Below are 18,766 nucleotides of genomic sequence, written 5' to 3' on the forward strand. Positions count from 1 at the left end.
AGAAGTGATTTAACTCAGTTTCTCTTCTTATAACTTAAATTTGACTTTTCTGTAAGTCCTAACATAGCACATTTCTTTAAATTTTTATTCCCCTTTCTCACATAGAAGTTTTGAGAGGAAGATCTTCCTCCTGAGCAAAAAATAGCGGATTGAACTCAGAAATCCAGTTCTTGCCCCTTCCTGGCTCCTTCCATACTGACCTCTATTTCAGAGAGCCTCTCTGATACTGATCCCTTATTGCCACTTGCTGTTCTGGAAAGCCCATCTCCTAGGCTTAGACCATGATTTCAGTGCCTGAGGACAAGGACATTAACAGAAAGGTGTGACTTTCTTATCTCTAGGATTAGAAAATGTCCCCAAGCATCTTGTTCAAAAGTCCTTCCTTCTCTCGGGTCTTTCAAATAAGATTGTCTCTAATGGCACTTTCTCTGAAGGCTAGAAATTCCCTGCCACACATGCATATATAGGAACTTCCCTCCAGAGATGCTGAAGGCCATAATACAGGAAATGCAGCACAATAAATACCCCCAAATATACTACATTGATTAGGAGGACATGGGTTTTCCTTTTGTCCAACTCTAGTTCCCTATTACACAATTACCCTCAAGTGATGAGATGTGACCCTCCACTAGGATTGCTTAAAGTTGCTTATAAGCATGTATCCATTGGTAATTAGAATGTTTATTTGAATGTTATTTTAGAATGTTAATTTTAATCTTCCTATTAAAAACCTTGTTCTAATATTCATTCATATTGAAATAGTATAGGGCAGTGCTTAAAAATCTACAGTTATTACTCTGGAGAACCAAATCATAAGCTGTAGCACATCATATTGCTTGGTAATAGTACTACTGTTGTATACTGATGGCCTCTAACAAAGAAGAAATTATTCTATTGAAAGAAAAATAACTATCGAGAACAAAGTTGAAAGTGATTCCCTCAAGCTATCAGACCATGCCTAAATGCACTATTTATTTTTATTATATTGGTTATATAGAAATTATTTATCACTTAATGACAGCCCATTAATAAACTTCTGGTCTTTTAAAGGTGGGGTTAATTCAGTATGCCAATAATCCAAGAATTGTGTTTAACTTGAATACTTTTACAACCAAAGATGAAATGATGGCAGCAACATCCCAGACATTCCAACATGGTGGGGACTCCACAAACACATTCAAAGCAATTCAATTTGCAAGGTAAGTCTTGGTGCTAGTAGGCCAAAATTTTAATAACATAAAAGTGCTAATAAGTATGAAAAAGGAAGGAAATGACAAATAAAAATAATATACCTAGTACTCACACTTAAATCAGAACTAATAAAGAAAAATGTCTGAGCATTCTATGACTTGAGTACTTTGAGAAGACAGTTGGAAAAGAAAGTGAAAAATTTCTGATTCTAGTGTTTTTATATTACATGATTTTTAAAGATTTTTATAGGAAGTAAATGAAATGAGAAGACCTTAGGTTAAAACAGTAGGAAATGGAGAAATCTGTCATTATTTGTTAATGTTTTTCAGAACTTCAGACAAATTGAACTCATGGAGCACTTCATTCAAATTAACAAGGGCCATAGAATCTTAAACATGAGTTTGAGTTGAACTCAATGAGTTCATCATGCTAATGACAATCTGTGGGAAGTGTGAATTTTACAACTGTATAGCACTCTCTTCATTCTTGGCTCACTTTCTCTATTTTCTCAGTTCCACTGACCTTCATCTTCACCTCTATTTTAACCAAGTCCCTTTACGAAAATGCTAAACACTCTTCTGTTGTTAAAAAATAAATGAGAATGATAAGCTTACCTTCCCTGAAACCTCCTTTCTGCCATTTTTTATCTTGTGAATTCCTTCTTTCCATTACCATAATTCTTTGAAAAAAAGTGTCTCCATTCTCTTCCTCCACTTCCTTGAAAACTATCACTCTGCTAGTAGGTGAGTGTGGCCCTTTTCATCCCCCAAACCAATGGTCCTGCCTCTTTGACTCCTCTGACCATTTGATAGTGATGAACACATGATGCTATTCCCAACCCAGTTGCCATGACAACACAAAATTTTGGAATCCTTGCCAACTTCTTGTCAACAACTTGTGCCCTTTCTTCTTTATTACCTTTCTCTTTTATGAATTGTATCCATTTTCACGGTGCCAGCATCAGCTCTGTGTGGGTTACCCCATTGCTAGGTTATCAGCCCTGAACTCTCTCCCAAAACTCAAACAGGCATGCAGCTGGCGCTGAATATCTTTCTTTGGAGTGTTGACTCATGTGCCAAATTCAATGTCTTCAGCCGGCCTAATCCTTTGACCTGCCCTCCTCATGGCTTTGCCATTTTGATGGATGCTGCTGCCTACTTCCTCAGTCATTCCGACTAAGCACTTGATGGTTTTCTTTGTTCATTCCGCTCCTCCTTCCGTCACACATCTGGTCAGTCACCACATCCTGTCATTTCTATTTCTGCATTTCCCATTATATCTGTTCCTTCTTTTTTCTGTGTGTATATTTTAGTTGCTGCTTCTATTTTCTGGTGACTATCCCCGTATATCTCAAAAGCAGATTCCCCACAAGAGAAGATATGATTGGTTTGGTTAATCTTTACTGTCTCTATTAAGATGCCCCTTTGGGGCAGGCCATCCCATAAGCTGCTGGCCAGTTAATAGGTCACCATTCAGTAAAGTGTCCTTCCAGTCCAGCAGACTGAACTAAGGAGAAGAAGGAGAGACAGACAATGGCCTTCCTGGAGTTAGAAACTACTGAGGGCCCTATTTTCAGCAGGGAATGTGGGTGTGGCATTTTTCCCTGGGAGGAGCCTGGGGGCCTGACAAGCTTTCTGCTCCAGGATAATGGCCACTGCCCATGGAGGTTGAACTTTTCTGGCTTTCACCATCTTTCAAAACTTTGGTTTCCTCCCCTGTGCCATTATCTGTCTCCATCTCACCATGATTTTCCAAGTTAACAGGATTTAGTCTTCCAGTGCTAGGAGAATCATTCAACTTTTTACTCACACTTCCCAAAATATAATTACCTCTATTTCTTCCCTCTCTCTCTCTCTCATTGGTCTCTTTCTTTACAATATTGAATAGATCAGGTGGGTGTGATCGCTCACACCTGTAATCCCAGCACTTTAGGAAACTGAGGTAGGAGGATCACTTGTGGCCAGGTGTTCAAGATCAGTCTGCACAACATAGTGAGATTCCCATCTCTACAAAAAATAAATTATAAATTAGCAGGGTATGGTGGTGCTCCTCACCTGTAGTCTCAGCTACTCGGGAGGCTAAAGCAGAAGGATCACTTCAGCAGAGGAGTTCAAGGCTGCAGTGAGCTATGATCGTGCCACTGCACTCTAGCCTGGGTAACAGAGCAAGATCCTGTCTCTCAAAAAGCAAAAACAAAACCAAAAATCATTGAATAGAATCTGACACTCTTTCAGTAAATATTGCCGTAATGTTACCATGTTTCAGTTCATCTGATTTCACCTGCACTCAACAAAGCACTGCAGGTAGTTAAAACTAAATAAAGCACAGTTCTGTCCTCAAAAACCTTATAATTATACATGAGATCTACAGCATATTATAAAGAGTATTTGTCACTCAAAAAGGATCTGATGTGAGTGCTATAATTCAAATTTGTCTGGCTGAAAAATATGAAATATTTTCTACAATTCTATATTCTTTAATATAGAATACAAAAAAGATTTCAGGAAATAATATACTCGTTTTTAAAATATATTGCATTCAACATTGTCTATCAAAATTTGAAGTGTGTATAACCTTTGTCTCAATAATTTCACTACTAAGATTTTTTTCCCATTGATACATTTGAAAAACTATGCCAAGATATATACACAGGAAGATCCATTACATTAGTTGTAAAACTCATGACAGCCTAAATACCCAATAATGGGGAACTGGTTAAATAAACTGTAATTTTATAAACTGGTTAAATAAACTGCCTCCAAATAATGATATATTTTGCAGCCATTAAAAAAGAATGAGGATTTTCTATGTACAGATACAAAGATCTTCATCAAAATAAAAAACAATTGTTTAGAATATGCCCCCATTTGAGTAAAAGTTTAAACTGTAAACTGTGCATATAACCATATTACATCTGAATAAAACATTTTCTAGAAGGAAACATAAGAAACTGGTAATAGTGGTTACCTTTATTGAGGGGCTTAGTGTCAAATTTTTGTTTATACCTTTCCAAATATTTTGAATTTTTTTTTTACCATATGTATCTATTACATTTTTAAAAATAAGTATTGAAAAAGTAAATATAGATCCAATGAATAAAACTTATGACAGAAATATCTTTGCTTTGTTGATTAGCATTAATGAATTCAACTTTCTTATAAGAAAATAATTCTAAGGAATCCCAGAGTGAGTACATATACACATATACACACACAAGCTATGACAGGTGACTTAAATATGTCACCAGATGATATGGAGAGAAATTCTAAGTCGCAATCATTGTGCTTAAAGAAGCTGATTTTGAATTTCTATTTCAAACCAGAGGTCCACATATTAACTTCATCTTTTGATAGTGAGTCTTTAATTTTATCTACCACAGAGATTTCGCTTATTCAGCAGCTTCTGGTGGGCGACGGAGTGCTACCAAAGTAATGGTGGTTGTAACTGACGGTGAATCACATGATGGTTCAATGTTGAAAGAGGTGATCGATCAATGCAACAATGACAATATACTGAGGTTTGGCATAGCAGTAAGTGGCTCGCTCTTCTTTTTACTTGTCTTATGGCTGTTGGGTAAATGTTCCTTTAAAACTTTGTTTCTCAAGGCTGCACTTTCCCATTGGCTATTCATAGTTTAATATAAAAAAAAAAGTTTTTACTCTATCTCTGCTTCCTGCTGATTTTCAGTTCTGTCAACTGAATAAAGGATTGTGGAGACTTTGCTTGATTTACTTCCCCAGAGGGGCTATTGTGTACAAAAATTAGACTAGAACTTAGGGAAATTGGAGTACGGTGGTAATGACCTTTTTTCCTCTTCCTCTATTTTCAAGGTTCTTGGGTACTTAAACAGAAACGCCCTTGATACTAAAAATTTAATAAAAGAAATCAAAGCAATTGCTAGTATTCCAACAGAAAGATACTTTTTCAACGTGTCTGATGAAGTAGCTCTACTAGAGAAGGCTGGGACGTTAGGAGAACAAATTTTCAGCATCGAAGGTAAAAAAAAACTCCTTTCAAGAATTGTTTTCCAAAACTTTTTAAAAGAGTTGTTTATTTTATTATCAGACCTGCTCTATTAATGTTAACTCATATGCCTTATATAAAAAGAACTCCCATAAATCAGTAAGAAAAATAGACAAAGAATGTGAATAAGTATTAAAATAGTGTATAAATGACAAAATACAAATGGCCAATAAACATAAGAAAATATTCCCAATTTCAGCAAGTATTTAAAAATATGAATCAAACCATTATGTTTTGCCTTAAAGATTACACAGATCAATAATATTTAATCTTGGGGAGATTAGTGGGAAGCAGAGAAGCTCAAAGAAGCTGTTGCTAAGATAATAAACTGTTATAACTATTGGGGAGCAACTTGATAATACCTATTATATTAATAATTATAAATATTTTTACCTTTTAATAGTGTATTAAGTTCTAAAATTCTTGAATTTGTATACAGTAAGCATATATATTTTTAAAATTAGAAAAATACAGCAAGGATTTTTAATAGTTCAGTTTTTGAGGAAACAAATTTATTTATCAGACCTAAAATAACTTTACTTAGGTGGCCTTGGAAGGTCTAGTTAGTACAGAAATACCGTGTGTTCAGGAGCTCACTGTATAGAGATGTAGAACACATTTCATGGTTGGTGTAAAAAAAAAAAGTCTCACATGACCCAAATCCTGATTCCAGACAGTTAACCCTAGTACCTCTCTGCAATAAAGAGCATATTTTTTTGAGCACCTGTGTATCAGGTATAGTCTTAGAATTTGAGGCCCAGGGAATTGCATAAAATATTCATTCCTATTGTCAAATCTTGACCTCCTGATTATCCACTGGAAAGTTCTATCCAAAGAGTTTTATTGCTTCTTCAATATCCCATATTTTTCTAAGTTGTTTAAATCATCATCCAAATCCAATGTAGACTGAGATAATGCAAAATATACCATGGAGTTCTACTCAGCCACAAAAAAAACAATGGTGATCTCACACCTCTTGATTTATCCTGGATAGAGTTGAGCCCATCCTACTAAGGGAAGTATCACAAGAAAAAAGAGTACCACATGTACTTACCATCAAATTGATATTAACTGATCAACACTTATGTACACATATAGTAGTAACATTCATCAGGCGTCAGGCAGGTGGGAAGGGGGAAGAGCATATGGGTATATTCATGCCTAATGGGTATGATGCACACAGTCTGGGGTATGGACATGCTTGAAACTCTGACTTGGGTGGGACAAAGGCAGTATATGTAACCTAAACATTTGTACCCCTGTAATATGCTGAAATAATAAATAAATAAATAAACAGGACCCCCCCCTCAAAATTGGTAGGCCTTCCACACTGATGATTTTGTGTTTGTAGTGGTATAAATAAGAACAGTTGCAATCTACAAGCTAACTAGAAATGATTTTGAGCATTATCTACTATTATTGACTTTTAGGGGAGCACTGTCTTATTTTATTAAAAATTATCTCTAATTGTCTTATGAAAATTATTATGTCTTCTAAACAAGACTATGTCATGCAGTACTATTTGTCTTCTTATCTATTAATATATTAATATCAAAGTGTCAGTCTAGGAATTTAGCTTCCTTTTTTGTGAAGATTAGTGAAACATAACCACTTTGACCACAGTATATGGAAAATGAGTGCTGAGTCTTATGATGTCAGTGACAGAACTGTGTAGAATTGGAACAAACTTCCCAATTGGCAAAATTCCTACTTAGTCCTGAGTAGCTAACCCAATTATTGCTCAGCATAGTGGTCACTGCAGATCCATTGCCTAGCCCCTCTAGCTGCATCTGGGATATTTGTACATTTATTAGTACAAATATTTAAAAGCTACAAATTCAGTTAGTTTCCTAGCTAGCAATGATAAATTTTTTTTAAAAAGTATCACCTCACTTTTCACCTTACCTCATAACTTTTGTTGAGTGTTCTTTGATATCAGAAACTTCTTAAGTATTCCATAAAATACATAATGTTTAATTAAGATTAATGCCAACTTTGAATACTACCTTGGAAGTATTGTGGATTTCTATAATCTGCTAGAACACTCTCAGTGATTTCTCCTTCTCAGAAACCACCAGCTCTATATTTTTGGGTGAAGATCAGAACATTGTATGTGTGTGTGTGTGTGTGTGTGTGTGTGTGCGTAGGAGTGTGCCTGTGTTTGAAACTTGATTTAAAATTGCTTACAGTAATATAATTTTTGAAACTGATATTTCCCAGGTACTGTTCAAGGAGGGGACAACTTCCAGATGGAAATGTCACAAGTAGGATTCAGCGCAGATTACTCTCCTCAAAATGTGTGTATATCAGACAACCTCAAGCCATGCTGCCACTTGGCCTAACACTTCTGGACACAGTAGCTTTAGACATAAAGTGGGAAAACAGCCATGTAGTGATCAACAGTTCAGATTCCTAGTCACATTGTTTAGTTTCTTTGTGCTGCTGATTTACCATCTAACAATTGAAGATTAATACCTTCCCTTCTCTATTTCACAGGGATTTTGTATGGGAAAAAAAATGATAATACACAAGAAAGCCTTTGAGTGCTCCAGGGCACAGGCACTATATTAATTTAAGGTATTATCCCTGCAGGAATTTCCTTTGAATCAATTAACTATTGGTAACATATGTTAAAAACATACACGCTTATCATCAGTGTCATTGTTGAATTCTGAGTTGCTGTTGTATCATTTTCTAAGAGCAGAGACAGAAAATAGTTGAAAAGTAAAGAGTTAGAGAAAATGTGAGATGGGATTGGAGTACACCACTGTCTTAGTTCAGGGAAGTCCATTCTTGGTTCTCAGAAACATCCACCTTTGGGGCCTCTGATACTAATTCAATTCAGGATATGAGAGGAGTAGAAAAAAGGTTAAAAAGACATGAAGCCTAGGGAATATTTAGGGGTTGATAAGAAGTCAGAAAGGTAGTTGAAAAAACAAAAAAAAAAGAAGTCTGGGAATTTGACCAATGGGTGAGAGAACCAAGAACAACTTATTTTCTCTAGAATAAAAAGCACTGTTTTTGGATTATCAATCCTTAGGGATGTTTGTAAAAGTTATGGATCTTTCCCTCAGAAAAAGTGTAAATGAATCTACACACAGAGAATTTTATACACTATTCCATGAGGTTTTTTTACATGCCCTGAAGCCCTTTCATGCTCCCCAGATTCAGAGTCTGTGATTTTATTATAATCATTTACATAACCTCATGGTCTCTTGTTCTCAAAGTGGGACACATTATTTCCCCATTTTCTCTTTTTTAATGGCTTATATTTTTTAATCCAAAATTATACCTTTGGTGTTTTCTAGAATCTAAGATAAAAAATATTAAAAAAAAATATATCCTGTCCTGACCAAATCTGCCTTTCCATGTACCTTTGATTATTCAGATTGGGATTTGAGCCAATCCCGAGTAGCCTGTCTTCCCTGGCCCTCTCCAGGGCTCACCACTGTTTATTTCCTTTCCAATAGATTGAATGTCACAGCTACAGGTGCCTCTATCAAAGAGCTGGGATAGAGGAACATAGAAGTCCTATAGGACAGTGGAGGAGTCAGAAAGAGAGAGAATGAAAGTTGAAAATAGAATAGAGTAGGTCAGAAGAGGACCTCCCAAGACATGCCTGGAGTAGCAGCCATATCACTGTCTCTCCTCTGTCATCAGCACTTACTGTTTTTCAAGCATGTCTCATATCCATATGTGAGCTTTTCTTTATGAATATGGGGCTGGAAACTCACTTCTGACTCCTTCCTAAAGGCTCATGGGGTTCAGCATTGGCAAATGTATGCCTTTGAATGGAAATTTGCAAATGGCTACGTACTTGTCCAATACTACAACTTATTACAAAATTTTATTGCATAATATGTCATACTAAATAAAGTCCAAGATAACATAACCCATGGGAAGGTTTGTTCTCCAGCACAAATACATTAGAATAATTCTGTGATATATCGACATATGTTCATATACATTTTATGTCATCATGCTTAGATTCTTTTCTTTTAAATTTAAACAATGTATTTCAATATTTTGCCTACCCTGCATTTTTATGCTTTAAATGTGATATGTTTTGATGATCTTCATTTTTCAATCATTTTAGGATATTCTGATGCTGGGTGCAGTGGGAGCTTTTGGCTGGAGTGGGACAGTTGTCCAGGAGACATCTCACAGGCATTTGATCTTTCCTAAACAAGCTTTTGACCAAATTCTGCAAGACAGAAATCACAGTTCCTATCTAGGTAAGGTATAGCAGTATCTGGCTCAGCAAACTTAAGTCCCCTTCCTTTAAACTAGCTATTTGTTGAATCTCAGAGTCAGTTCAACAAAACCCTTGAACTGTCATCTACTTATCATTATTATTATACATATACATACATATATATATATGTATATGTATATATAGTGTCTTTGCCAGTCAGACCTTAACCCCTAAATACTTAATGAAACACTATATTATACTCACAAATCTCTTCTGGCTGTTCAAGTGGTTGTAATTGCTAGAACGTGATTGTGTTTCTCCAAAATGGAAATAGCCAATACAGTAAGTGGTAGTCTGATACTAATTTAGAGTTCTTAGTCTTCTTGTTCTTGGATTAAGCAGCCACCAATTTTGAGGACCTATTATGGAACAGTTCTAAGCTGGCTAGTCTATCTACATAAACATTCGATTCCTTTCAGAGCTATTTTACCTTTGAGAGCTAACGAGGTTAAAAACTTGCCTAAACTTTAACAACCCAGTAAGTGGTAATCCAGAATCTGCACCTGGGACTAATTCCAAGGACTGTGTTCCTTCTCCTGTGCAGCACTACCTTTTAGATTCATTTATTCATTCACTCAAGAAATACTTGTCAGCTAAAATAAAAAGAAAATAAAAGAAAAAAAAAAGAAATACTTGTTGAGTGCCAAGTTCACAGGTGGCTGATGAGGACAGCCCAGAGTCTAGGACCAGCTTTATAGGTAGAGGTCTCACATTTGCAGGTCAAAGGGCAGGAGCAATTCATTTTAGAAAAAGAAAGACGTGCCCTCAATGCTAGACTTAGGAGCACTAGAAGTGTGCATCACACCTGGCAGGAAAGGATTTCTGATAACCTCTACTAAGTTTTTTTGACCTTATCTGAGAAATTCAGTGGTAGTCACTCATGTCTCCTTCTTTTTTAGGTTATTCTGTGACTACAATTTCTACCAGAAAAAGCACCCACTTTGTTGCTGGTGCTCCTCGGGCAAATTATACGGGCCAGATAGTGCTATACAGCGTTAACAAGAATGGCAATGTCACAGTTATTCAGGCTCACAGAGGTGACCAGGTAAATCTCATTGCTTAGCAGGTGAAATTAATTTTATGGAGCACAGGGACAGGCAGGGAGTCAGTTGGGTAGACATGGAAACTAACGTGCCCTCACCAGTACTCTGTCATCTGAATTTATTATTTTCCTTAAATCTTCACAACAATGCTGAGAAGACCTATGATCCCCTTTGATAGCTTACTGTGAGTTTAACTAGCTTTCTAAAGTTGCATGAATTTAATGGATTGAGCTGTCATTAAAACCCAATCCTGTCTGGCCTCAAAGCCTGTGCTGTTTGATTACATTCTCTTCATATTTTTGGCTCCTGAGATTAATAATTCACAGGCATTTTTTAGTCATGACGGCAGGAGTCTAACCACTGCCTTGTAGACAAGCCCACATTAGGAGCCAAGGATCTGGAGGAGAAATAATGAGAAGAAGGGAGTGTCATGACATTATAGGGACTGAGCTTCTACATCTGGCCCTTTCAAAGAGTCCAGGTGGTTTTGACATTTCTAAAAGTAAACCAACGCTCTTCTCTGTCATTTTCTACTGACATGTGACAGTTTGGTAGTAAGACCCTATGACGAATGTCAGTTATGGCCCATAGCAGCAAAGGCCTGTTGCCAGCGCTAAGGCCAGCTGATTGGTTCCTGCTTCCTTACTAAGCAATTTTGACCCATGAGCTTCACACATTTGAAATGAGCATCACCGATCCCTGACAACTAACAGAAAATGATTTTCTTCTTTGAGTCAGAGGAACTAACCATGGATTTCTCTTCTCTGGATTAAATCTGATGCCACTATTCCTATGGATTATCTAGCATTAAGAAGACCCGAGTTTTTGACTTCCTTGACCACAAATTAACTATGGTCACATATTTTTCCCTCCTTTTTAATATTTTAAAGAAAGAGGTTTTTTTAAATTGTAAAAATAACAATGAAAGCGCAATGGAAGAATCATTTCTTATTCATTTCTAAATCCTTAAAAAGTACTCACATTGGCATGCATTAAACACCATAGAATGGGGTGAACATTCAAAGTCCTGGCCTCTCTTATTTTACTTTATCTTCACCTACTCCTCCTGGCCTGATCTAGCCAACAACTATTTACTTGTCCCAGATCATGCCCAGGATGCTCACATCATTCCTGCTTTTCCACTTCTTTCCGCTTAAAAAAACCCCGTCCTCTTTAAGATGCGATTCAAATACTACTTCAGCTTTCAAAGCCTTCCTGACTCCCCTGTACTCTGATGACTCAGCATTCGAGACTTGCCTCTATTACAATCTATTTTACCACAAAAGCTCAATTATTTGTTCCCCCTGCCTCTCCCCCTCTTGCCATTCTCTACAACACACTTCATGTACCCACTAAGGTTTGTCTTGTAAGTGTGGTCTTTGATCCATTGGCTTCAGTACCTAGAGTGCCGATTTAAAATTCTGTGTTCTGAATCACGTCCTAGACATTACATCAGACTCTCTAGAAATTGGTCTCAGGAATATGTATTTTAAAGACACTTTCTTGGTGATTCTCATGCACACTGAGGTTTAATAATCAGGTGTTAAATCATGATACAACCTGAGGAAAGTGATTATGTTCCCTTATGTTCCTTTATGTTCCTAGCACCTTGCAGGTAGTAAACACTTAATTTTTATGTATTGAGTGAGTGAATAAAAGTTCCATGTAATATTAGAAGTATATGGATCTTAGGAATCTTAAGGTTAATATGCTTTATTACTCCAGATTGGCTCCTATTTTGGTAGTGTGCTGTGTTCAGTTGATGTGGATAAAGACAGCATTACAGATGTGCTCTTGGTGGGTGCACCAATGTACATGAATGACCTAAAGAAAGAGGAAGGGAGAGTCTACCTCTTTACTATCATAAAGGTAAGAAATATATACATTAAACTGACAATTTAATTTGCTTTAGTACTGATAAATAAAAGTTAATCTGCATTTGGAAAGAAAATGTATTATTACTGAATGATAATTAATTGGCATAGTTTAGTTTATATTTCATCATTTTTGAGGATGTCACCATTAAGTTAAAACTTTAAAAAATCACATTAAAGGCCGGGCGCTGTGGCTCACGCCTGTAATCCTAGCTCTTGGGAGGCCGAGGCGGGCGGATTGCTCAAGGTCAGGAGTTCAAAACCAGCCTGAGCAAGAGCGAGACCCCGTCTCTACTATAAATAGAAAGAAATTAATTGGCCAACTGATATATATATAAAATAATTAGCCGGGCATAGTGGCGCATGCCTGTAGTCCCAGCTACTCGGGAGGCTGAGGCAGAAGGATCACTCGAGCCCAGGAGTTTGAGGTTGCTGTGAGCTAGGCTGACGCCACGGCACTCACTCTAGCCTGGACAACAAAGCGAGACTCTGTCTCAAAAAAAAAAAAAAAAAAAAATCAAGAAAAAAAAAAAAATCACATTAAAAGGCATAACTAGAGTTTAACATATAGTGTACTACCATTTTTCATGAACGATCTTTGAATATATATTCTGTTATACAAATAAAGCCATTGCCATTATATCATTATATCATTATACCATTATATCATTACTATTTTTGAAACACACACACAGACATTTGTGTATTTTTCAAATATCTTATGCAATTTTTCAATGTAAAGAGATAACAATAACATGGTAATGCTATCTTGTTATCAATTTACAGTGAAAAAGACAAATGGTACCACCCACTTTGGAAACCTTCATATAGTCCTGGGTGCTTTCTATATTAGTTTGTCAGAAAATCCCATTGTTTGGTGTAACATTTAGTTGGGTGTACATCCAACTCTTTTTTTTTTTTTTTTTTTGGTAGCAAAATGCTGTTTATTTTGGGCATCTGGGTGCAGATGGGTGGAGGGCTGAAAAAGGCATCCAAGAGAGAAAAGGGGAGGGCCTTGGGTTTTTTCTACATCCCATTTTTGAAATCTCCAGTCCTTGCACATGAAGCTTAGCATATTTTAACCTAGAAAAGCACAGTTTTTCCAACTTGTAAACTGAGCTCTCTAAATCTATGCATATAAGTATAGATAACTCAGTGAAATCCAAAGTGAAAATTGAGTTAAAGGCACAGGTTAACACAGACAATTAGATGACAATAGAGGGGAAAGGATGGGAAAAGGGAAGCCAATTTATAATATAGTAAAATTTATGTTCAGTAATTGTGATATTTTGTCCTACCTTATTTATTTAAATGAATATAAAGCTTAACATAATTTTAAAGCAATTATACATAAAAAGAGTGTTTAACTGAGTACACAATAAAGGAAGGGCATATCTACTTGTTTGAAAAATTAACAGATCCCAGTTTTTTAAATGTTTCTTGCTTGTCAAATATGCTGGATTATCATTAATTGTTGAAGATGGAAAGATCTATACTTTATCAAACTCAGCGACAAATTAATTTCTATAAGATTGTAAAAGGAGAAAGAATCAACACTGACCCAGTTTCATGCTTGAGCAGCATTATTTTCTTGTGAAGTCATCAAATATTTCCATCCTTGATTATGAAATCTGAAGAAAAATAACTGTGTGCTTTACAAGGAAATATTTTTTCCTTTGGGCAGAACCATTTAGGGTTTCTTATAATGGGATATTAACAATCTCATTTTCCACTTTCTGTACTATTACAACTATGCCACTATTCAGTAATTTTTAAGTAAAGTCTACATTAAGATATTGTATCTTATTTTGTTTTATGTCTGCTTAATTTCATTTAAGATATTAGGGGATTTTCACCAGAAAATTTTTAAATCAAGAGATTTGTAAACAGGTGAAGATACTAATATTGAGGGGAAATGAAGACAAAGGAATGGGTACTTTTATGTAGGTTGTTCAACTACAGTAAAGAGAATTACCTCTTTTCACCTTGGTTTATGAGCAGATATCCTATGACCTTACTTACTGAAATGATTATTTATAATTCTCATCATAAATACAGAATTTTGAATTCTAACTTTAAAACCCTATAAAAATTAGTTTGGTCATCAATTGCTGTGAATTTTAATCATACAAGTTATGAAGTTTGCTTTAATCATCCTTCTTCCCCCTTGCAAGGGCATTTTGACTCAGCACCAATTTCTCGAAGGCCCCGATGGCATTGAAAATGCTCGATTTGGTTCGGCGATAGCAGCTCTTTCAGACATCAACATGGATGGCTTTAATGATGTCATCGTTGGTTCACCGTTGGAAAATCAGAACTCTGGAGCGGTGTATATTTACAATGGCCATCAGGGCACTATTCGCACAAAGCATTCCCAGGTAATCCGTGAGCTACATGGTGATGTATTTACATGTATCATCATATTAAAGCTAGAGATGTAGCCCATCCAAGCCATCCCTTATTTCATAACTTCATTCATTCACTCAACAAACATTTAGTGAGCCTCCATCATGTGGCTAATTACTAGTCTAGACTCTGGGGTGCTGTAAGAACAGGACAGACTAAATTCTGCTCTTATGGACCTTACATTCTAATGGAGTAGACAAATAAAAAAGAGAGAGAGAGAGATAAATAAAATTAAGTGTTCCAGAGAGTAAGAAATGCTAAGGAATTTTTTTAAAGGGAAAGGAAACTAAAATAGGAAATAAGATTTTAAAGACGAGAGGTGGTATCAGGTGGCTAAAAGGGTGACTTAAGGAGTCCTCAGTAAGTAGGTAGATTTTGAGTAAGACCTGAAGGAAAAGGGCAAAAATAGGAATCTGGACCTGAACTTGCATCCACTCATTCCCAGTCCACTGATCTTTTCACTGGCTTGTTATTTTATGTTAAAGATTCATGCTATTTCATTGATGAAATTGTAGCTGCAAGAGTGATACAGAGATCAGATAGGAAGTGATTGAAAAACCAGTGGAATTTTATGGAGACTAAGGACAACATGGAAAGTGACTATATAGAGAATATAATAATGCAATGTAGAGGCTGCCATTTTTCTGGTTCAGATGTTGTGCACTATAATTTTTGTGTCAAATTTGCTCTTTTAGAAAATCTTGGGATCCGATGGAGCCTTTAGGAGCCATCTCCAGTACTTTGGGAGGTCATTGGATGGCTATGGAGATTTAAATGGGGATTCCATCACTGATGTGTCCATTGGTGCATTTGGACAAGTGGTTCAACTCTGGTGAGTCAGTGAGAGCCAGACACAAACTAGCTAACTATTAATATTAATACAAATGACCTGCTAAGTAGTAGAACAGGTGTCTCCACTGGTATTGTAGAAATGCCACACACATTTTATGTAACACAATTGGGAATTTATGTATTATAGTTTGCATAAAGGAAGAAATATGTTTTTCCTGGTGGAGAAAAAATATATATTTTCTTACCATTAGAATAAAATTTCTTTTCTCTGTATGGTGAAAAGAAACAGTACATAGAAAACTCAAAGCCCTTGATAGCCAGGATATTTCTGAATGCTATCTTCCTATAAATATATTTAGCTTACCGAAAGAAAGGCTCATGAGAGTACACTCACAATACTGAAAATTCAGACCACACAAATAAAGTGTAACTCATTATGTGACTAAAAGTTATATTTTAAAATTATTAGTCATAAACAAGAAGCCATTATTTAGGTTTAGTTGACCTCTCATTGACCTCCATAGAAGTTAGATATTAGGGGGAACAATAAGAGATTCAAAGGTCATGTGATTCAAGGTCAAAATAAGTATATTGGGCTGGTGAGGGAATGGAAACAGAAAGACATTGAATACTCGATCAAGAGTTCATTCATTTTTATCTGTTGAAAAATGTGCATTAAATGTTCAAATATGTCAAGAACAGAAAAACGTTATTCATTGATGTTTTGTGATTTATGAGTTAATGATACTATTTACAAATCTCACTTGTGCTTTTGAAAAATGAAATGCATTGTTTTTGTTGCAAAATGAAATTTTATATGGAAAAAAATAAAAAATAAGACTCAAGGATAATACTTAAGACTTTAAAAAACAAGAAAATATATTTACTTAGTAAAATCAGTTAAAATCATTTAAGAGCAGCATACCAAGAGTAAATACAGGTGTGATATAATAATATGGCTGATTTTTAAACTATTTTATCATACCTCTCAGTGAACATCATCCTGCAGCCATCTTGTAGGCTTCATACTTAGTTGGCTATATGTTTATTATACTATGACACTCCTTTTTTCATATAGTCAGTGATGGCCAAACTTTTCTCTTTGAAGGTGGATTTGATTTTTTTCAAAAAAGTCAAGACATGCAGAATCAAATCAATGTACTGAGGATGACCACTTAAGCTAGGTTAATGCCATTTTATGGTCACATTCCTATAAGGTGCTAAGATTGGTTTTTCTGGGCAACTCCCTGAGAATATTTTTTTAAAAAAACATGTTTACAAAATATTTAAATCAAAGACAGACCAGATGCAGTGGCTCACGCCTATAATCCTAGCACTCTGGGAGGCCGAGGCGGGAGGATTGCTTAAGCTCAACAGTTTGAGACCAGCTTGAGCAAGAGTGAGACCCTGTCTCTACTAAAATTTAAAAAAAAATATCCAGGCAACTAAAAATAGATAAATAATTATCCAGGTATGGTGGTGGCACACCTGTAGTCCCAGCTACTTGGGAGGCTGAGGCAGGAGGATCACTTGAACCCAGGAAGTTGACTGCTGTCCTTCAGATGGTAGCTGAAATTTAAAAAATTGTTTTCTGTATCTTCCTGTGGTACTTTTCAAAACAGTGAAATTGCGAATTATGACTTGCTATTTTGTAAGTAATCGAGGGTCTATTTTGTAAGTGCACAGAGGGTCATTATGATGAAGTACGAATTCCACTGGCAGAGGAATTAGAAGACCATGGCCTCTAATTTCTCATGGTCTAACTATCCAGTAAACTTGTAATTCACCAAATGGCTTTGTGTCTTGGACTTTTTTATTGATAAAAACGGAGGCAGTATTTGTTCTACCAATTTCCCAGGAGCATTGTAAACTAGCAAATGAGTCCATGTGTCAAATGTCTAAAGGGCTGAGCCAGGGTCAGAGATCTGTAGCACCCTGCTTGAGATGGACTCCTCAGCCTTTTTCCAGTATCAGTCTAGTTGCCTCTGTCACAGCCTCATGCCGCTCCTCAAGGGATCCTCCCAGCCACTCAGGCAGCAGGAAAACAGCCCACACTCCTCAGCAGGCCACCCCCACCTTCCCACCTTCTCTCTCCCCCAACTTTGTGAGAAGACTTAATACCACTGCTACCTGTTGGCAAAACACAACAGAGACCATGACTTTGCACTTCACTTGCAAAGAGGTTGCAGATGCCTATCCTGTGCTCATGCATGTGTTTAATAAAAAATATTCTATGTGTATTGTGATGTTAATACAGTCACAGACAAAAAAAGGACAATATCTCTACCTGCTGTCTTAGAGCTTACAAATATAAAATACTGGTAAAGTGTTTAGACAGAGTGTAGAGAGAAAAATTCAATAACGCTGACAGTGGTTATCTATCTAAAGGTTTTAAGATATGCAATCACTGATAATGTCTCTGTTTTCATTTCTTTTTTTCAGGTCACAAAGTATTGCTGATGTAGCTGTAGAAGCTTCATTCACACCAGAAAAAATCATTTTGTTCAACAAGAATGCTCAGATCACCCTCAAACTCTGCTTCAGTGCGAAGTTTAGACCTACTAAGCAAAACAATCAAGTGGGTGCGTAGACCGGAAATAATCTGTACAGGGATAGGTTGGCCTACAGAGTGTTAGCCCTGCATACAACCTATATTTTGGTTTGTAGATCAAGAGAAATAAAGGGTTTTAGTTGCATAAACTTAAATTGTCACACACTTGAGATGCCTGAGAGTGGTTCATTAGTCATGGAAGGTTTGCTTAGACCTTCCTCCTCTTCTCTAGCAGGTGACATTCTGACGCAGGAAGTTATAATCTCTAAAATATAATCAAGAGCCCTCTCAATCCTAACCTCAAGGCTCTCTTACCCACAGTTCCCTTATTTAAAACCTTGGGCACACATAGATTATGCTGTTATTCTTAAACCAGTGCTCAGCGTGTCACTATGCCGTGATCTAGACAGGGCGTGGCCAACAAAAGTGCCAAGCATTGTTCTTGTTCTTAAGGAATTAATTAGCCTGAAATAATAAAAGAAAACACGAAAGCAATCTATAATGTGTGCTCAGTGTTTTAAATTTTCTAAATAATACAGAGTAAGAGTCTGAATTATGTCCCATCAGACAGGGTAGGGTGAGGAAACACTATGGGCAAATGTCAGCAGGAATTGTCCTCTCTCTCTGGGGC

At 36.3% G+C, this 18,766-nt stretch overlaps 1 protein-coding gene across 2 annotated transcripts in view; it reads left to right on the forward strand.

Annotated features, from left to right (window-relative positions):
- The window catches only part of ITGA2 (integrin subunit alpha 2), a 108,920-nt gene that overhangs the window by 62,424 nt on the left and 27,730 nt on the right, over positions 1-18,766 (forward strand). For both annotated transcript variants that reach the window (XM_012740411.2, XM_076008018.1), the window contains exons 7-16: positions 1,051-1,199; positions 4,571-4,721; positions 5,022-5,187; positions 7,435-7,511; positions 9,311-9,449; positions 10,369-10,514; positions 12,238-12,381; positions 14,561-14,764; positions 15,488-15,624; positions 18,027-18,166. In XM_012740411.2, the coding sequence (XP_012595865.1) occupies positions 1,051-1,199; positions 4,571-4,721; positions 5,022-5,187; positions 7,435-7,511; positions 9,311-9,449; positions 10,369-10,514; positions 12,238-12,381; positions 14,561-14,764; positions 15,488-15,624; positions 18,027-18,166 (1,453 nt within the window). The remainder of the gene's footprint in view (positions 1-1,050; positions 1,200-4,570; positions 4,722-5,021; positions 5,188-7,434; positions 7,512-9,310; positions 9,450-10,368; positions 10,515-12,237; positions 12,382-14,560; positions 14,765-15,487; positions 15,625-18,026; positions 18,167-18,766) is intronic.

The sequence above is a fragment of the Microcebus murinus genome, chromosome 11, assembly GCF_040939455.1.
Source record: "Microcebus murinus isolate Inina chromosome 11, M.murinus_Inina_mat1.0, whole genome shotgun sequence".
NCBI lineage: Eukaryota > Metazoa > Chordata > Mammalia > Primates > Cheirogaleidae > Microcebus > Microcebus murinus.